The following is a 22811-nucleotide window of genomic DNA, read 5'->3' as shown; positions in this document are numbered from 1 at the left end:
CAGTCTTTATTTTAAAGTCTGGATTGTCTGATATAAGTATGGGTACTCTGGCTTTCTTTTGTTGACCATTAGCATGATAGATGGTTCCCCATCCCCTTATTTTCAATCTGAAGGTGTCTTTAGGTCTAAAGTGGGTCTCTTGTAAACAGCATATAGATGGATCTTGTTTTCTTATCCATTCTGTTACCCTATGTCTTTTGATTGGAACATTGAGTCCATTGATGTTTCGAGTGAGTACTGAAAGATATGAATTTATTGCCATCATGATGCTTGTAGAGTTGGAGTTTCTGGTGGTGATCTCTGGTCCTTTCTAATCTTTGTTGCTTTTGGTATTTATATTTTTATATACATTTTTTCATCTTTTCTCCCCTCAGAAAGTCCCCCTTAAAATTTCTTGTAGGGTTGGTTTAGTGGTCACAAACTCCTTTAATTTTTGTTTGCCTGGGAAACTTTTATCTCTCCTTCTATTTTGAATGACAGCCTTGCTGGATAAAGAATTCTTGGCTGCATATTTTTCTGATTCAGCACATTGAATATATCCCACCACTCCTTTCTGGCTTGCCAAGTTTCTATGGATAGGTCTGCTGCAAACCTGATCTGTCTTCCCTTGTATGTTAGGGACTTTTTTTCCCTTGCTGCTTTCATGATTCTCTCCTTGCCTGAGTATTTTGTGAATTTGACTATGAGATGCCTTGTTGATGGTCATTTTTTGTTGAATCTAATGGGGGTCTTCTGTGCTTCCTGGATTTTGATGTCTGTGTCTTTCCCTAGGTTAGGAAAGTTTTCTGCTATGATTTGCTCACATAACCCTTCTATCCCTATTTCTCTCTCTTCCTCTTCTTGGACCCCTATGATTCTGATGTTGTTCCTCTTTAATGAGTCACTGATTTCTCTAATTCTTAAATCGCTCTCTTTTGCCTTAATCTCCCTCTTTTTTTCTGCTTCATTATTCTCTGTAAGTTTTTCCTCTTTATCAGTGATTCTCTGTTCTGCCTCAACCATCCTTGCTGCTGCTATGCATCAATCTGTGATTGCAGCTCAGTTATAGCATTTTCAATTTCATTCTGGATATTTTTTACTTATTTTATCTCTACAGGAAAGGATTCTAATCTATTTTCAACTCCAGCTAGTATTCTTATTATCGTGATTCTAAATTCTGGTTCAGACATCTTTCTGCTTTCTGTGTTTGTTAAATCCCTGGGTGTTGTTTCTTCGTGCTCTTTCTTTTAGGATGAATTCCTTTGTTTTGTCATTTTGAAGGGAGAAAAGGAATTAATGAGGTAGAAAAACTGGAATTAAAAAAATTAAAATTAAAAAAAATAAAATTAAAAATTAAAAACACACACCCAAAAATCAAATAGATGATGCTAGATACTAGGTGTCTTTTGTTCTGGGTGTTGAAAGTGGTTTGACAGATTAGAGAAAAAAAGGGGGGGAGAAAAAAAAGGAAATCATTTGAGAGTTTGAAAAAATGAATACACTGAAGTAGACTAAAATGAGATGATGGCGGTAAAATAGAATTTGAAAAAATATACACAAAAATAAAGAATATAGTAGAAAAAATTAAAGAAAAATATTTTTAATTAAAATTAAAAATATGACTTTTTCTTTTTCTGTATTTAAGAATAAAGAAAAGAAATGAAAAAGGAAAAGGATTAAAAACAGAAAAAAGAAATCGTTTGAAAATTTGAAAAAGTGAATACACTATAGCACACTAAAATAAAATGACTGAAGTAAAATAGAATTTGAAAAAATTTACATAAAAGCAAATAATATAGTAATAAAAATTCAATAAAATATTTTAAATAGAAATTTAAAGTAAATATGAAGTGTTTCTCTTTCTGCATTCAACAAAAAGAAACAAAAAGAGAAAAAAGAAAAAGAAAGAAAAAAAGGAAATCATTTGAAAATTTGAAAAGATGAATACACTGAAGTAGACTAAAATAAAATAATGGAAGTAAAATAGAATTTTTTAAAAATATACAGAAGTAAAAAATATAGTAATGAAAATTAAAGAAAAATATTTTTAATAAAAATTGAAAATAAAAATGAATTTTTTCCCTTCTGTATTCAAGAAAAAGAAAATAATTGTAAAAGAGAAAAAGAAAAAAAAAGAAATTTGAATAGAATAACTTGCTAACAGATTGAAGTAGGTCTGAAATTGTTTCATTTTCCCCTAGAAGTCAGTGTATGTAGCTCTTTATAGTCCATAAGTTAAGCCTGCAGTGAGACTTGTGTTCTTGAAGAGCAAAGTTGGCCCAGTTGGGCGGGGCTCAGTGTAACAGCTCTGCTCTCCACTAGATGGCACTGCTAGCCTACTGGGGTGGATTGTTGCAGCACTCATAGGTGCATATGCACATGTGTGGGAGCGGTGAAAATGGCGCCACCCAGTGCCACCCAGTCTGTTCTCCCAGATCAGTAATTGTGCACCCGTCCTCTGTCTTCAGCTCTTGTCCACTCCCTGATTTTTCACTCTCCGTGACCAGGCCCCAGACAGTACCTCTCTCCTGTTTTGTCTCAGATGCGGCTGTTTTCCCTGGCCTGTTACTTCCAAAGGACTGCGGTTTTGACCTGTTCAGCCCCTCTGCAGGAGGGTCTTACTGAGCAATGGCCGAATGAGCAATGGCCAAATATCGGCTACACCCAGGAATGCACTCTGGACCCTGCTGCTGCCAGTGCCCCTAGACTGCAGCCAGGTAGCAGACTGCCCTGAAAAAGTTTAGGAGACAGTGAAGCAGCAGCATGTCAGGGATTATGGAAAATCACAACACACATCTGGCACCAGGATTCACCCTTAGCGACCTTGCCCCAGCACCAGCAAATATGGCCGCCTTCCAGGGTCTGCTGGGACCAGGTGGCTTCAACAATCGGTATCAAATGCCCTTCCAGCAGTGGAACCACTTTTCCCTGTGTGGCCCAAGAATCTCCTGGACCCACTCTGTTCCTGGGGATTCATCATTTCCACCAGAGCACTGCCAGGTATCGAGCTGTGGAGTTGCAGCCTTTATGCTCCCCTTGTTTACAGTCTTAATGGAATTTAAACCATCTCCTTTCTCCTTTTTTAGTTTAGTCCCTGTGGCTATTTCCAATTTTCCACTTTCTCTCCAGCTGCTTTGGGGAGGGGTGCTTTTCCCGTTTTCTGTCCCTCTCCCAGTCTCCATTCTCTCTCCACCCACAAAAGTAGTTCCCTACCTTTTGCGGCTTCTTGCTCCCCAAATTCACCTCTCTGCGCCATGTACCTGCTCAATTCTGTGGTTCAGGTTGTGCAGATTGTTGTATTAATCCTCCAATCAGTTTTCTAGGTGTGTAGGATGGTTTAGTGTTGGTCTGGCTGTATTTCATGGATGCGAGACACACAAAAAATTTCCATGCTGTTCTGCCATCTTGGCTCCTCCTCTCAAAAATTTTTTAATGTTTATTTACTTTTGAGAGAGAGAGGGAGACACAGAATTGGAAGCAGGCTCCAGGCTCTGAGCTATGAGCACAGAGCCCTACTCAGGGCTCAAACTCACAGAATGCAAGATCATGACCTGAGCCAAGGTTGAATGCTTAACTGATTGAGTCACCCAGGAGCCCCATATTATTGAAACTTTTTAATATGTAATTTTATCTAGTGTTGCTTCCCAAGCTTTATCCTCTTTTTGTACTCAATTATTTGATATGAAGTATGTAAATTCTTTTCAGGATAAATCTAGAATCATGGTCACAAAATGTCATCAATAACAAAAACAACAAATTACTACTGGCATTTTGACTGGAAATAAATTGTTTACAAGTAAGTTTAGAAGCCTTTCTTTTAGGAGCTTTTAATGCTTCATTATTAATTCATCATAAGAGATCAGCATATTTCCTGATATTTATTTATTATCAGTTATTTTATTATGTCTTTACTTGTTTCAATGCTGTAGTATATAGGAATGTTGTTTCCTGTAACAAATTTTTTTAGTCAGTTTGCTAAACTTTTCTGTATTGATATTTCAATTTTTATTTGATTATTTTAGGTTTTAAAGGTAGAAATATAATAATCTGTAAATAACATTCATGTTATATTATCTCTTTCAATATTTATAACAGATTACTTTTCTTATTACATGGGTTAGGCATTTTATAACAATGTTTTATTTAGCAGTAATAGACAGTAATTTTTTAATTGGATATTTTATTTCACCATTAAATATGCCATTGGGACATTGGTTAGAAATAGATTTTCTTCATCATATTAAAAAAGAATTATTTATTTTGTAATTTTTTAAAAACAGGAACAGCTGTATATCTATAAAAATGAAATTTTTATAAAAATAAATAGGAAAACACATAACTGACATTGTTTTCATCACTTTATCAACACTTCTTGTTACTTAAACATCTGAAACTGAGGAACATACTGTCTTCTATATAATAATCATGGTAATATCAAGTACATGCTGTATACATACAGTAGTTCCCCCTTATCAATGGGGAATATGTTCCAAGACCCCTAGTGGATGTGTGAAATCACAGATAATACCAAACCCTAGATATACTATGTTTTTTTCTGTACATACATATCTATGACAAAGTGTAATTTATAAATTAGGTACAGAAGAGATTAACAACAATAAGAATAAAATAGGACAATTGTAACAATATACTGTAATAAAAAGTGAATATGGTTGCTCTCTCAAAATATCTTACTGTACTGTACCCACCCTTCTTCTTGTGGTGCGATAATATGATAAAATGCTACATGATGAGATGAAGTGAGGTGAATGATTTAGGTACTGTAACAAGTGTTAGGCAACTACTGACATTCTGTTTAAATTTCAGATGGATGATCACCTAATTCTAGATTGTAGTTTACCTTGGGTAACTGAAACCATGAAAAGTGAAGCCCCAAATAATGGGAAGCCCCAAATAATGTGATCAATTTTAAGAAATTCTGATAGCAACAGAGAAATTATAGCAAAAGAGAAAGGAAGTTTGTATTACTTTTATTTTTTTTTTAATTTTTTTTTCAACGTTTATTTATTTTTGGGACAGAGAGAGACAGAGCATGAACGGGGGAGGGGCAGAGAGAGAGGGAGACACAGAATCGGAAACAGGCTCCAGGCTCCGAGCCGTCAGCCCAGAGCCCAACGCGGGGCTCAAACTCATGGACCGCGAGATCGTGACCTGGCTGAAGTCGGACGCTTAACCGACTGCGCCACCCAGGCGTCCCAGTATTACTTTTAAAGAGTACAATCAGATACTTCCAAGATTTTCTCTAGTTCTCTTGGGGTCATAGCAGAGTAAATAGCTAGATTATATGGGTTTGAAGTCCATATTTAATTATGAGTTTTAGGCAAGTTACACCATGTCTTACTGTCCTCATTTCTTAAATGGTGATAATGGTAGTACTTCCCTCATAAAGTTTCTTACATGCATTACTTCTTAACTGTTTGATATTAAATGTTTAATAAGTAACAAAATGTTTTCCATTATAAGTCCACATGTAAAAATCATAATTTGTTAGTTTTCTATTTGTAATTACATCCCAAATTAACTTTTCTGAATGTGACTATTTATGCAATTTAAAGTTATTTGTATTAATTTTTATTTTTTATTTTAAGTTATTTTTGATATTGTATACACTAAACACTTCCACTTGGACAATTGTATGTTTCTTAATTTGAGGATGATCTTTTGATTTTGAGTCTGCTAGATCTGATATCTGAGGCATCTTTACATATACAAAATAGATGTTTGAAATACTTTAAAGAGAAACATACATCTACACACTCTGAAAGGGTGTTGAAACACAATGATGTATTTATTTTCTCATTTTGTTAAGTTGGTGATTTTCTATATTAAATTGCACAGTTAAATAACCATCAGTTAAATAAACTCTTGTAATTTCTAAGAAACTTAGCATTTGTGAATAAGTCAGTGAACTAAACACAATTCCTGAGTTTTTACATATATATGTATGTATGTATGTATGTATGGGGAATAAGCTTAGGAATTCCCTGAGTTTGCACCAATGGGTTAACAAGGCATAAAGAATCAGAAAGCCATAGGATGTTCACACCCCAGTTTTGGTAAACAAGATTAGGTAAATAATTAGGGTGGGGCAAAGGCTCCAGTATAGAACAAAGGTATAAGAGGTAAACAAGATTAGGTATTCAGGGTGGAAATGCACCCCCCCCCCAACTTAGTACAATAGCAGAAAGCTGCTTTCACAGGACGGAAGGACCAAATTAGGTAAACAAATAAATAGGGCTATAGACTGCTTTGGGGTGAAGTTGCCCAGAGCGGAGCTAATTAGCAAAAGAAAGGTGCCTTGTTGATCCTGAGGTAGCATGTTCTGTCTTTCTTGTCCCCTAGACCAGTTTAGGTAAACAGAGGTGGTGTCTCACAACCTTCTGCCCAGTGTCAGGATTTTATATTAACCCAAACCCCTAACACCGCATATTTTCAAAACCCCCTTTCCCTCATGCCCACGAGTTAATGTTCACAGTTTTATTGTCTCTTTGTGCACATCCATCACCATGTTTATAAGCCTTCTGATTCTAATAAAAACAGAGCAAGAACCCTTAATCAGGGCTCTTGTCTTCTCCTGGACAGTAGCCATCTCTCACATTTTAATCCTGAATCCCGCTCTCTTGCTGGACAAGACAGAATTTCAGACCTAGAGTCTACAACATGTATGTATGTATCTGTATGTATGTGTGTATGTGTGTGTGTGTGTGTGTGTGTGTGTGTGTGTGTGTGTGTGTGTATATATATATGGTTAAGAACTGGGGCCTGAGATAAAGGTAGATAAAAATGTGCCAACTCTTTAGGGAAAGTGCAGATATTAAAATACTACAGATTCATATGAGTAAAAATATTTAATGCCATTGATACATATTTTGAGGGTTTTTTTAGAGGTTTTTAAAATTTTTTAATGTTTTTACTTATTTATTTTAAGAGAGAAAGAGTGAGAGAGAGAGAGAGCATGATTGGGGAAGGGGCAGAGAGAGAGAGAAGGAGGAAGAGAATCCCAAGCAGGCTCCACACTGCCAGTGCAGAGCCTTATGCAGGGCTCATTCCCACAAACCATGAGATCATGACCTGAGCTGAAATCAAGAGTTGGACACTCAACTGACTGAGCCACTCAGGCATCCCTATTTGGAGGTTTTTAAAAATTGTTAAACATTCCTACTAATAATATTGAATGGCAAAACAGCTTCATAATCTATTTCTATATTTTGCCCATTTTTATATTAGATTGCTTATTCTTTTTATATATTTACATATTAACTTTTGATATTGTATTATAGTCACACTAAACGGGAGGGCCTGAAACACAGTGGTAAAGAGAAATCCTTCTGTGGGCAGAACTTGGGCAGTACATCTAGGGCTTCACTATATGTAGAACTAAAGATTGTCTGAGATTTAGATGTACATTAATTTGGGGATAGAAGATAATGGATTTGGCCAGGTAGTCAGGGACTTGGAAAAACAGAGATTGAAAAAATGATGAGAGTCTTGGCGATATTTATGTCCATGACTCCTTAGAATAGGATTCGAATGCATAAAGATATAAATATCTTTATTTTGTAAATGTGCACAAGGGTATTTATTAAAGTGTAAGCTCTTAGCTTGATGGTCTGCCCTATGAATGGCAGTTAGCCTTACTCCTCTGCTACACTGGTGCTTATCTCATGGCCCTAAAGTACCAAGAAGAAAGCTATGATAGCCATAATGAAGCATCTGCAAAGACTTAATAATAGAGTTTTTCTCACTAAGAATGATCAGGATTCTGGGACTTCTGAGTGCTCAACTTGTCAAGAGCATAGGACAAAACTGAACTCATCAATATAACATCATTTCCCAGAGGGAATATGAAACCATCCAGTGGCAGATTGATTACACTAAAATTTCTATCATAGAGAGGGCAGTGATTTGCCCTTAATGGATTAGATATATATTTGATGTACTTATTTGCTTTCCCTGCCTATATAATTTCTACTAGTATCATTGTTTATTAACTTGAATCTTTTCCACTGTCATAGTATCATATACAATATCATCTCCAACAAGGGACATGTTTTATGGTAAGTGATGTGCCACAATGGGTTTTACCAATGGAATTCACTGGTATTAATAGAAACTCCACCATTTAGAAGCAGCAATTTTTATGAAAGAGTAAAATGGCTGGGTGACATCTCACTTACTATGATATATATGACAACACCCTGAGAGACTGCAGTGTTGATATACGCGATACACTTAGACCAGACTTAGAATAGATGCCAATATCCACCCCATAGCCTAACCCCATATCCCAAACACCTATTAACTCATTTAAATAATTTTCACATCATTTCCCACTGTTCTTCGTTAAATGGATTACAGAGGTCCTTGTGCCCAAGGGAAAGAAATCTCCCACTAAAGAAACAGTCATGTGTCCAATTAACTACAAGCTGTGATTGTCATCTTGACATTTGAGGTTCTTATGCCATTAAATGAACAGGTAGACAAAGAGATTACGTACCGGTCACAGGATTGATACCAGTAATCAACAGGGAATTGAGTTGGTCCTAATTCGTGAAGGCAAGAAAAACTATATTCAAAACCCAGGGGATTCACTGGGTCACCTTATAATACTCCCTTGCACAAGTCATGATAATGGAAAAATGCAGCAGCTTAATAAAAATAAAAACATCAAAGAATCAACTATTATAAGAGTAAAGTTTTGGGTTACCTCACCAGATAAGTCCTGTCTAGCAGGTAGTGGCAAAGATGAGAATATGGAAATGAAATGTGAGAGAGCAGCTATGGTAACTAAGCATCTTCATAGCTAGTTATAGAAGTGGCAACTAAGCACCTTCACAGCTAGTTATAGAAGTGGCAACTGTAGTTATAGAAGTGGCAACATGAGAATGTTTATGCTCATTAATTGTTTTACAACAACACCCCCTTTTTCTCCTCTGCCACTTTATATACAGAACATTGGTGGTGAACAATGTTTTAGGTTACATATGGGAGTAAGACCATATTGATACTATTCTTTAAGTGGATTCTATTTTTTTCTTTCTTCAAATTTTTAAGGTTCTAGTTAGTTAACATACCATGTAATATTAGTTATAGGTATACAATTTAGTGATTCATCATTTATATAACACTCAGTGCTCATCACAAGTGCCCTCCTTAATACCCATCACCTATTTAACCCATATCCCTGCCCACATCCCCTCCAGTAACCCTCAGTTTGTTCTATATAGTTTCTGTTTTTAATTTTTAATTTTATTTATTTTGAGAGAGAGAGAGAGAGAGAGAGAGAGAGCAAGCATGTGTGAGTGGGGGAGGGGCAGAAAGAGAGAGAAACTCAAGCTCCATGCTTAGCATGGTCTGACATGGGGCTCAATCTCACAACTGTGAGATCATGACCTGAACTGAAATCAAGAGTTGGACACTTAACCAACTGAGCAACGTAGGTGCCCTATGTTCTCTGCACTTAAGAGTCTGTTTCCTGGTTTGGCTCTCTCTTTTTTTTTCCCTGCTATGTTCACTTGTTTTATTTCCTAAATTCCACATATGAGTGGAATCATATAGATTCTAATAGGACCTAATGTCCCTTAAATTGGATACACAAATTTGTCTGGATGAAGAATAAAATGGGGATATTGAGGGGTAAAAGAGGTAGACCAAGAAGACATCTTTAATTTCACATTTACAATCATTCTTCAACTTTCTCTAGTTAGCTATATGTCCCCCAAATCTAACATACATGGAGTACATCAATTGGTTCCCTTGCACTTTGGCTTCCAGTTGAATCCAGCCAATAAAACCATAGCAGGAGATCAGAGGAAGAAAAGACAATGAGTCCAAGGGATGTATTTCCATGGCCTGCATGGTCACAGTAACCTGGCATGTACCTGCCCCGTCTTAGGTCTTGCCAGGCTAACCTCTCCATATAGCTCCAGTAACTATTATTTCTCATTTCCTCCTCAGAACTAGAGGTAGTTAACATTGTCCCATTTTTTTCTACATCTGAGTTGCTACACTTTTTCTTATGATTCCTTAGATATTCCTTCCTCCCTTGTAGACAGTCCTTTTATTAAAATTGCAAACTACTCGATTTGTGCCATCTCATTTCCAGAGACTTTGACTTATACACCCACCAGTAGCAGACTGGATAAAAGGTAGTACATTCATACAACAGATTGTTTAACAATTAAAATAAACAAAATATGAGCTACACATGAAAACATAGCATTAAATTTTAAAAAGATAAGAAAGCATATTTAGAGAATTATTTATTTATAAACTTCAAAAACTTTGTGATTTATGGATACATATTAAAACAGCAAAGCTGTTAGGTTTAACCATAAAAACTTGCCATTGTTGTAGGTCAAAAATGGTTGAATATTAGCAATTGCATATAGTTTGATCTAAAATAAAGGGAAATAGGAAAATGATTGCCCCAAAATCTAAATAGTTATTGCCACTGTGGGAGGGAAGGGAGTTGTGAAAGATATACTGACGATTTTATGTGACATCAGTACTCTATTTCTTTACCTCAGGACTGGTTATCCTATTTTTGTTTATATAATTGTTAAAATTTACACACAAGTCTTATGAAATATCCCATAATATATTTCACAATAAAAGTTGTTTAGAAATAAGTTAAAGATATTTTCACTATTGCTCTTGAATATCTTTTGGCATCTTTATCAGTACTTCGTTCAATTTCTGAACTATAAGAGATTTTAAGTCACTTAAAAACTATATATTAAAAAAACTATATATTGAAACTACACAGCAATATTTCCTCTTGGTTTTATAATGTAATGAGTATAGGACCACAGTACAGTAGCAGTGAATTACTATAGACTGTGGTTAAAGCATATACATATAAACAGTACTTTTTCTGAGTGCATGTGTGAAAATCTTATTATTTCATAACTATACTTAGTTATTAAACACATTTGAATTTACTATTCAATTTTATTATGGTATACATATTTTAGAGAAAAGTTTAAATTCTTAAAATAAATGGTTGAAAAAAATGGAAAGATGAAAAATGTTATCAATCTAAAAGAATGAAAGAAAGAAGAGACATCAGTGGAGAGTTAAGATGGCAGAGTAGTAGGGGGAACGTAGGCTTGGTTTGTCCTTTGAACACAGCTAGATTAACATCAAATCATTTTGATCACCGAGGAATCAATCTGAGGATTAAGAGAACAATCTCCACATGTAGAATGGGAGAAGGTGGCAGGTATGAGATGTAGAGACATGAATTGGGAGAGAGAAAAGCCATGGTGAAGCAAAGGGGAGGGAGACCTTTTCACAGAGAGAGGAAAGAAAATGAGAGATAGGGAGAAAATAGCACATCAGGTTTGCATGAGACAAACACTTTCCCAAGGCCACTGACTGGGGAATCAAGAGGAATTAATTATTGCAAGTTTTTATAAGCAGTAGAGCTCAAATACTGAGGTTTTAGAAGTACCCACCATTTGCCAGGGTAAAGCCAGGTGGGACAGTGATGTTCCTGGGAAGAATGAGGGTGGAGGCCTGGGAGGAGACAATGTGGTATAGGGATCCCCTGGGTTGCACTGGGAGAGAACATTCTCCTTCCTGGATTACATTTGAAAGAGGGTATATTGCTTCTCCAGGGACAAAAGATCCATTCATCAGCAAAGGACAGAAGCAGATACAGAGAAGGCAGATAACCCGATCACAGCATTTTGCTGTGCTTCACCATAAAGTCCAAGCAAATGCGTGGCTGTGCCACTGCTTTTCTGGGGCAAAATGGCACTACACACAGCACAGCAAGATGCTCCTCTGGAGCAGGAAGCAGAGGCATTACATGGTGGTTCCATTAAGATTTGGAATTTTGAATTCCAGGCATGCACCAGAAATAAAACACAGAACTGTAGCACCGGGCATGCCATTGGCCTGGACACAGACAGGGTGAGTGCAGGGATCTGATGGAAGCCTGGGACAAAAGAGGGAGATTGTTTGCTTTTCTGTGAGGGCTTCCTGAACAGCGGCAGGCATGAGCTCCCCTCTCTGGGAAGGAGAGAGAGAGGTGACACCATCCCCACCCCCCCACCACCCCCGTACCCCCACCTCCACCCCACCCCCACCACCAGTATGGTTGGACTTCAGTAAGCAACACAGCACCCCCAGTGGAGGATGGAGCTGCTCACACCAAATCCCACCCCCTGTATCCTGCAAGTATAACTTTACTATGGAGGTCTGACTATGAGCCAGCACAGCGGGCCTCTTTCCCAGAAGACCAGCACAGGCCCCCCATGTGTACCAAGTCTACTGATCATAGAGTACTTTAAAGCCTCAGTTCAGGGACCAGGCTCCCTGACCTCCCCCCCCAATTTGGAATCAGACTTATAGTTTTTCTTTGTGTGTGTGTGTGTGTGTGTGTGTGTATGTGTGTTCCTTTATATCTTTGTTCCATTTCCTCTCCCTCTCTCTCTCTCTCTCTCTCTCTCTCTCTCTGGATAAGGATTTTTTTTTAATCAGGCTTACTTTAACAAACAATCAAAGCACACCTAGTTAAAGGTCCAAATACTCCCCACTACAAGCAAGGAGGAACCCTGGAAACATTTCCTGAAGTACCAGTCCCTGGAAAATGTATGACCTTTTTTTAACATAGCATTACTCACAGGAGCAGGAAACATAATAAGCTTTCATAACTCTCAAAAGACTGACCTAGACAAAATGAAGAAGACAGAGGAATTTTCCCCCAAAAGAAAGGTCAAGAAGAAATCACAGCCAGGGATTTATTTAACAGATGTAAGCAATATATTTGAACAATAACTAAAAACAACAGCATTAGACTACTAGCAGGGCTTGAAAGAAGTGCAGAGGACTCCAGAGAAATTCTTACTGCACACAAAAAAACCCATAAAAACTAGTAAGGCTGCGATAAAAAAAAATGCTAATGCTGAGATGCAAAACCAACTGGATGTAATCACAAAGAGGATGAAAGAAGCAGAGCAATGAATAGGTGATATAGAAGATAAAATTCTGGAAAATAATGAAGTCAAAAAGAAGAGGGAAAGAAATCTATCAGATCACAAGAGAATTAGGGAACTCCAAGAACCCATGAAGTACAATAATATACATATCATAGGAGTTCCAGAAGAAGAGTGGAAGAAAGGGGCAGAAGGTTTATTTGAACCAATTTTAGTTGAGAACTTCACTAATCTGGGGAAGGAAATAGGCATTCAAGTCCAAGAGGCACAGAGAACTCCCCTAAAAAAAACAAAACAAACAAACAAACAAACAAAAAACAGGGCAACACCAAGGCATAGCATAGTGAAATTTGCAAAAAACAAACAAACAAACAAAAACACAAAGATAAAGAGAAAATTCTGAAAGCTGCTAGGGACAAAAGGTCCTTAACCTACAAGAACAGACATGTAAGGTTAACAGACCTGTCAACAGAAACTTTGCAGACTAGAAGGGAGTGGTATGATATATTCAATGTGCTAAATGGGAAAAACATGCAGCCAAAATACTTTATCCATCAAGGTTGTCATTCAGAATAGAAACAGAAATAAAGAGTTTCCAAGACAAACAAAAACTAAAGGAGTTTGTGAACACTAGGCCAGGTGTACAAGAAATATTAAAGGGTACACTTTGAGTGGGAAAGAAAGCAACAAAGACTAGAAGGGAACAGAGATAATCTACAGGAACAGTGACTTTACAGGTAATTAAATGGCACAAAATTCATATCTATCAATAATTATTCTGAATGTAAATGGACTAAATGCTCCAATCAAAAGACAGAGTGTATCAGAATGGATAAAAAACAAGATCCATTGATATGCTGCTTACAAGAGATTCATTTTAGAACCAAAGACACCTCCAGATTTAAAGTGAGGATATGGAGAATGATTTATCATGCTAATGGACATCAAAATAAAGCTAGAGTAGCCATACTTATTTGAGACAAACTAGATTTTAAATCAAAGACTGTAATAAGAGAGGAAGAAAGGCACTATATCATGAAAAAGGGGTCTCTCCAACAAGAAGATCTAATAATTGTAAGTATTTATGACCCCAAGTTGGAGGAAGCAAAATATAAAAATCAATTAATAAAAAAACCTAAAGAAACGCATCAATAATAAAATAATATTAGGGGACTTTAACATCCAGTTACAACAATGGACAGATCATCTAAGCAGATTAACTAGGAAACAATTGCACATGGGAATTCTACAGAATAGATGTATTTAGGTCACAAATCAGGCCTCAACAAATAAAAAAATTGAAATCATACCATGCACCTTTTCTGACCACAACGCTATGTAACTAGAGGTCATCAACAAGAAAAAATTTGGAAAGAGCACCAATACATGGAGGTTAAACAACATATTACTAAAAAGGAATGGGTCAACCAGGAAATCAAAGAAATTTTAAAAATACATTGGAAAAAATGAAAATGAGGGCACAAGTTTTCAAAATCTTTGGGTTGCAGTAAAAGCGGTTCTAAGAGGGAAATATACAGCAATACAGGCTGATCTTAAGAAACAAGAAAAATCTCAACTAAACAACATAACCTTATACCTAAAGGAGCTAGAAAATAAACAACAAATGAAGCCTAAAGCCAGCAGAAGGAAGGAAATAATAAAGATTAGAGCAGAAATAACTGATGTGGAAACAAACAAACAAAAAGTAGAACAGATCAATGAAAGCAGGAGCTTGTTCTGTGAAAAAATTAAAAATATTGATAAATTGCTAGCCAGAATTATCAAAAATAAAACAGAAAGAACCCAAATAAAAACACAAATGAGAGAAGAGAAATAACAACCAACAGCACAGATACACAAAAAACCGTAAAAGACATTATAAAAAAAAAAACCCATATGCTGGGTAGCCTGGGTGGCTTAGTTGGTTAAGTGATTGACTTGATTTCAGCTCAGGTTATGATCTCACAGTCATGGGATTGAGCCCTGCAACAGGCTCCTCACTGAGTGTAGAGCCTGCTTTGGATTTTCTCTCTTTGCCCCGCCTCTGCTTGCACACACATTCTCTCACTCAAAATAAATAAATAAACTTTAAAAAAAAGCTATATGCCAACATATTGGATAACCTAGAAAAATGGATAAATTCCTAGAAACATATAAACTATCAAACTGAAACAGGAAAAAATAGAAAATGTGAACATGCCTATAGTCAGCAAAGAAATTGAATCACTAACAAATTACCAGAAAGCTCCCAAAAAACAAAAGTCCAAAGCCATATGACTCTACAGGCAAATTCTGTCAAACATTTAAACCAGAGTTAGGATTGTATGGTTCTTATTCTTTCTTTCATTAATGTGTTGTATCACATTGATTGATTTGTGAATATTGAACCAGCCCTGCATCCCAGGAATGAATCCCACTTGATCATGGTGAATACTTTTTTTAATGCACCATTGAATTCTATTTGCTAGTACCTTGTTGAGAATTTTAGCATCCAGGTTCATCAGGAATATTAGCCTGTAATTCTTCTTATAGTGGGGTCTTTGTCTACTATTGGAATTGAGGTAATGCTAGCTTCATACGAGTTTGGAAGCTTCCCTTCTGTTTCTATTTTTTGGAACAATTTGAGAAGAATAGGTATTAACTCTGCTTTAATTTTTTTTAATGTTTTTATTTATTTTTGAGACAGAGAGAGACAGAGCATGAGCAGCGGAGGGACAGAGAGAGAGGGAGACACAGAATCTGAAGCAGGCTCTAGGCTCTGAGCTGTCAGCACAGAGCCCGACACAGGGCTTGAACTCACGGACTGTGAGATCATGACCTGAGCTAAAGTCAGACACTTAACCAACTGAGTCACCCAGGCGCCCCAACTCTGCTTTAAATGTCTGGTAGAATTCCCCTGGGAAGTCATCTGGCCCATGACTCTTACTTGTTGGGACATTTTTGATAATTGATTCAACTTCTTTGCTGGTTATGGGCCTGTTCAAATTTTCTTTTTCTTCCTATTTGAGGTTTGGTTGTGTGTGTCTTGGAATTTGTCCATTTCTTCCATATTGTCCAGTTTGTTGGCATATAATTTTTCATACTATTCTCTGATAATCGTTTGTATTTCTGTGGTGTTGGCTGTGATCTCTCCTCTTTCATTCATGATTGTATCTATTTGGGTCTGCTCTCTTTTCTTTTTGAGAAGTTTGGCTAGGGATTTATCAATTTTGTTTATTCTTTACAAAAACCAGCTCTTAGCTTCATTGATATGTTCTGCGGTTTTTTTTTAAATATTCTATGCAGTAATCTTTATTATTTCTTTTCTTCTGCTGGCTTTGGCCTTTTTTTCTGCTTTTTTTCTAGCTCCTTTAGGTATAAGTTTATGTTGTATATTTGGGAACTTTCTTGCTTCTTGAGATAGGCCTGAATTGCAATGTATTTTCCTCTTAGTGCTGCCTTTGCTGCATCCCAAAGGGTTTGCATTGTTGTGTTTTCATTATCCTAAATCTATAAAGAACTTACTGAAGAAATGGCAGAAGACATGAATAGAAACTTTTCCAAAGAAAACATCCAGATGGCTAACACACACATGAAAAGATGCTCAACATCACTCATAATCAGAGAAATACAAATCAAAACCACAAAGAGATACTACCTAACACCTGTCAGAATGGCTAAAATTAACAACCTAGGAAACAACAAGTGTTGGTGAGGATGCGGAGAAAGGGAAACACTTTTGCACTGTTGGTGGGGATGCAAACTGGTGCTGCCACTCTAGAAAACAGTATGGAGGTTCCTCAAACATTAAAAACAGAACTACCCTACAACCCAGCAATTGCACTACAAGGAATTACAAAGGATACAAAAATGCTTGACTATCAACAATAGGCAAATTATGGAAAGAGCCTAAATGTCCATCAACCGATGAATGGAGAAAGAAGATGTGGGTAATATATATATATATATATATATATATATATATATATATATACACACACACACATATATATACACACATATATACATATATATGTATGTATATGTATGTGTATATGTATGTATATATGTATACATACATATATACATACATATACATGTATATACATACATACATACATATATACGTACATACAGGAATGAAAAAGAATGAAATCTTACCATTTGCAACAGTGTGGATGGAACTGGAGGGTATTATGCTAAGCAAAATAAATCAAAGAAAGACTGGTATCATATGACTTAAATCATATGTGGAATTTGAGAAACTCAACAAATGAACATAGGGGAAGGGAAGGAAATATAAAATAAAAACAGAATGGGAGGCAAATCATAAGAGAGTTAAATACAGAGAACAAACTGAGGGCTGGTGGAGGGTTGGGGGGATGTGTTAAATGGGTGAAGGGCATTAAGGAGGGCATTTTTCAGGATGAGCACTAGGTGTCATAAGAGATGAATCACTGGGTTCTACCCTGAAGTCAAGACTACACTGTATGTTAACTAACTTGAATTTAAATTAAAACAAAAAATAAAGAAGAGTCAATACCTATTCTTTTCAAACTATTCCAAAACAATAGAAGAGGAAGAAAAACTTCCAAACTGATATATGAGGCCAGAATTACCTTAATACCAAAACCAGATAAAGATTCCACTAAAAAACAGTACAGGCCTGGGGTGCTTGTATGGCTCAGTCCGTTGAGTGTCTGACTTCGGCTCAGGTCAGATCTCACAGTTGTGAGTCTGAGCCCCGCTTCAGGCTTTGTGCTAACAGCTCAGAGCCTGGAGCCTGCTTCAGATTCTGTGTCTCCCTCTCTCTCTGCCCCTCCCCCACTCACATTCTGTCTCTGTCTCTGTCTCTCTCTCAAAAATAAACATTTTAAAAAAAGAGCAGAGACCAATAACCCTGATGAACATGGATGCAAAAATTCTTAATAAAATACTAGCAAACCAAATCCAACAGTACATTAACAGAATCATTCACCATGATTAAATGGGATTTATTCCTGGGCTGCAAGCATGGTTTAATGTTTACAAATCAATCAGTGTGATACACCACATTAACAAAAGAAAGGATAAGAACCATATGATCCTTTCAATAGATGCAGAAAAATCATCTGACAAAGTACAACATTGATTCATGTTAAAAACCCTCAACAAAGTAGGGTTGGAGGGAACCTATCTCAATATAAAAAAGGCCATATATAAAAGACCCACAGCTAACATCATCCTCAATGGGGAAAAACTGAGAGCTTTTCTCCTAAGATCAGGAACAAGACTGGGATGTCCACTCTTACTACTGCTATTCAACATAGTACTGGAAATGCTAGCCGCAGCAATCTGACAACAAAAAGAAATAAAATGTATCCAAAACAGCAAGGAAGAAGAATTTCCCTATTTGCTGATGACATGATACTTTATGTAAAAAATCTGAAAGACTCCACTAAAAAACTTAGAACTGATACATGAATCATTAAAATCATAAGATACAAATCAATATACAGAAATCTGTTGAATTTCTATACACCAATATTGAAGAACCAGAAAGAGAAATTAATTAATGAATCCCATTTTCAATTGCACCAAAACATAAGATTATCTAGGAATAAACATAATCAAAGAGGTGATAGACCTGTACTCTGAAAACTATAGAACACTGATGAAAGAAATTGAAGATGACACAAAGAAATTGAAAAACTTTGCATGTTCATGGATTGAAACAACAAATATTGGTTTTTGGAATAACAAATATTGTTCAAATGTCTATACTACAGACAAGCAAAGCTGGAAGCATAACAATTCTAGGCTTCAAGTTATATTACAAAGCTGTAGTGACTAAGTATGGTACAGGCACAGAAACAGACACATAGATCAATGGAACAGAATAGAAAATCTAGAAATGAACCCACAACTCTATGGGGCATTAATCTTTGATAAGCAAGAAAGAATATCCAATGGAAAAAAGAGTGTCTTCAACAAATGGTGCTGGGAAAACTGGACAGCAACATACAGGATAATGAAACTGGACCACTTTCTTACACCATACACAAAATAAATTCAAAATGGATGAAAGACCTAAATGTGAGACATGAAACTATAAAAATCCAGGAGGAACACAGGCACTAATATCTTTGACATTGGCCATAGCAACTTTTTACTAGATATGTGTCCTGAGACAAGGGAAACAAAAGCAAAAATAAACTTTGGGACTTCTTCAAAATAAAAAGTTTCTCTATGGTGAAAGTAACAATCAATAAAACTAAAAGGCAACCTACCAAATGGGAGAAGATATTTGCAAATGACATATCTGATAAAGGGTTAGTATCCAAAATCTGTAAAGAATTTATCAAACTCAGCACCCTAAAAACATATAATCTGATTAAAAATTGGGCAGAAGACATGAATAGACATTTTTCCAGAGATGACATTTAGATGGCCAACAGATACATGAAAAGGTGCTCAACCGCATTGATCATCAGGGAGACACAAAACTACAATGAGATATCACCTCATACCAGTAAAAATGGCTAAAATTATCAACACAGGAAACAATAGGTGTTGGCAAGGGTGCAGAGAAAGAGGAACCCTCTTACACTGTTTTTGTAATGCAAACTGGTGATGCCTTTTTATATACAATACCAAAAGCACAATCCATGAAAAAAATAAAAATGATAAGTTAAATTAAAAGGAAAACAAACTTCTGATCTCTGAAAGGCACTGTTAAGAGAATAATAATATAAGACACAGACGGAAGAAAATATTTGCAGAACATATATCTGATAAAGAACTGTTATTCATAGTATTTAGGGAATGCTTTAAATCTCAACAATTAGAAAACAAATAACCCAATCACAATATTGGCAAATGATCTGAACAGATACCTTAACAAATAAATCATATAGATGGCACATAAGCATCTGAAAAGAAATTCTACATATGTGTCATCAGGGAATTATAAATTAAAACAATGAGATACTATTACACACCTATTAAAATGGCTAAAATCCAAAACACTGAAAACAACAAATGATGCCAGGGATGTAAGTCAATGGGAACTCCAATTCACTGCTGGTTGGAATGCAAAATACTAGAGGCACTTTGCAGATGGTTTGGCAGTTTCTTATAAAGTTAAATACAGTCTTGCCGTATGAGCCAGCAATCACACTGCTAGGTATTTGCCCAAGTTTACTGATAATTTATGTTCCCACAAAAGTTATGTAGATCCCAACAGGTCCTAATTTGGTTTGACACAACCAATTAATAAAGATATTGTTGGGTTTTTCTTGTGGGTTAGGATCATTATAAGAAAATACTAAGATGCTATAGGCACCATTAACTTCTGTCTAAAATCTTAAGAAAAAACTGTAAATACTTATCACAAGAAGGCATATAGCTATATTACCAAAAGACAAAATAAACATTAAGGCACAAAAATATTCCTAGAAAGAAAGATTATACTTTTAAAGAGACCAAGGCTCAGTTTATCAGATATAAATAACAAGTACAAATTTGCACACATTTAATAACCGAGTTTCCAAATACATAAAACAAACCGGCAAAACTACCAGGAAACACAGAGAAGTCTGTAACCACAGTGGGAGAATTTAACATAACATCTCTTAGTAATATAGAATAGACAGAACTTCAATTAAAGAAGAATTGAACAACACAATAAATACATTTGAGCTAACAGATGCATACAAAATACATGATTGATTATAAGGACAAAGTTTTGCTGCTTTCTTTAATTAAAAATAAATCAATGATATTGAAAATTGTCATACTACTTAGTGTTTTCATTTTCACAGGTATAAATTTCTTACTTTGAGACTGGCTTATTGACAATGTAACTTTATGCTTGAGTAAAAGATTTTCATCTAACATATCTACTTTCTGAGCTATAAGAAGGATGCTTTTAACCCATTAAGAAGACAATTGTATTCATTAATTTGTAATTCAAATACATACCAATTATCGAGGGATATTTCCTTTCATGTTCTGAAACATAATCAAATACCATATTGTTGAAATAGTGATGTCTACACATTGTTGAGATAGTTATTTACAGAGTGACTATGTGAATTACAGAAATAATGGGAGTACTTTTCAAGAGAATAGTTTTATAAGGTATTTACAATTTAGGATTAAATTAAATATTTTTGTAACAGATAATCGGTGAGGGAATAAAGAAATGGTAAAGAATACATCCAAAATAAATTTAAAAGAATATCAAAAACACATCAGATAAGAAAGACAAAATACAAATAATTTACCCTCAACATATCAATACTTCCATTAAATGTAAATCTATTAAATGTTCCATTTAAAACACAAAGACTGTTACATTGGATTAAAAAATAACCAACCACAATGCCTTTTGTTTTAAAGTTACACAACTAATTCATAGCAATATGAAAAGATTAAAAGTAAAATGATGAAAAAATTATTCTATGCAAATAATTACATTAAGATACTATGTAAATATTAGGTAAAATGGACTAAAAGCACACAAAAAAGTTATTACAAAATGTCCATCATTAAGACAGAAATTTCAGTTCACTAAGAATATATAACATTTTAAAATTTGTGTATTTATTACATACATATGTATATATCTGCATATAACTTATATTTATTATATACAGTAAAAAAGCCTTAGAAAAATAAAACAAAAATTGGCAGAACTACAAAGAGTAATAGAGAAATAAACAATCACAGTAGTTGAATTTAATATACTTTCCTCACAAATAATAAGCATAGAATCTCAATGAAATTAAGAAAGCACCAACAACATAATTAATCAACTTGACCAAACGGATAACATACATGCACACACATTACAGATGTAGCATATATATATGTATATATGATACAGTATATAGCATGCATTTATGATTGAATATATATATTCATGAACTGAAGAAAGAAATATATTAAATATCTTTTAATATTTTTTTATTTTAAATAATATTTTTAATAATTATACTTACTAGTAAGTCCCACTTTTCTGGTAGCTCCAAGTGTCTTAATTTGAGATGAGCCTTTTGAGATTAAAACTTCATTATCTTCAGGTGAAAGATTTTTACCTGCTTTTTCATCCATTTTCTCAGCTACAAAAATAGAGACTTTTAACTCAATAAAAAGTAAAAGTTAACTCTCTATTTTTCAACGTTTATTTATTTTTGGGACAGAGAGAGACAGAGCATGAACGGGGGAGGGGCAGAGAGAGAGGGAGACACAGAATCGGAAAACAGGCTCCAGGCTCTGAGCCATCAGGCCAGAGCCTGACGCGGGGCTCGAACTCACGGACCGCGAGATCGTGACCTGGCTGAAGTCGGACGCTTAACCCACTGCGCCACCCAGGCGCCCCAACTCTCTTTATTTTTAATAAAGAACCACTTACAGTTTCTTTCCAGTTTTATAAAATTTAAGCAATGAACACAATTTAAACAAATGATCAAACACTTCCCCCCCCACACACAAAACAAAACAAAACAAAACAAAACAAAATTCTGGTGAATTTTCAAAACAGACTATAAAATAAATATAAAAATCATTACAGTGCTTTCCTGAAAGTATGTGAAGGTACTTTTGTTACTTTATACACACATTTAGAAAGTTATAATTAGACTTTATTGTACTAAGGGCATTTACATTTTTAAATACTTAAAAATTTTAAAATATATAGGATTGATGTAAAAGTTAGACTGATTAGAAAGTAATAATTCCAAAATAAGGAAATGAAATAGAAAGAAAGCTAGGTCAGGTAGGAAGAATACAGAGCACTCCAAAATAGAAATAATTAAATCCAAATGTATCAATAAGTACCATAATTATAAATGGATTATATGTTATAGGGATAGACAAAGACAGTCACACTAGATTTATAAATAA

General features: G+C 35.3%; 1 protein-coding gene across 1 annotated transcript in view; it reads right to left on the bottom strand.

Annotated features, from left to right (window-relative positions):
• CCDC7 (coiled-coil domain containing 7) overlaps positions 1-22811 on the bottom strand; it is a 407709-nt gene that overhangs the window by 96986 nt on the left and 287912 nt on the right. Inside the window, 2 exon segments of the mRNA XM_045062653.1 lie at positions 20886-20915; positions 21908-22027. Of these exon segments, the coding sequence (XP_044918588.1) occupies positions 20886-20915; positions 21908-22027 (150 nt within the window).

The sequence above is a fragment of the Felis catus genome, chromosome B4 (assembly GCF_018350175.1).
Source record: "Felis catus isolate Fca126 chromosome B4, F.catus_Fca126_mat1.0, whole genome shotgun sequence".
In the NCBI taxonomy this organism is placed as follows: domain Eukaryota; kingdom Metazoa; phylum Chordata; class Mammalia; order Carnivora; family Felidae; genus Felis; species Felis catus.
Note: the sequence above shows the minus strand (reverse complement) of the source record. Positions and strands in the feature narration are given on the sequence as shown.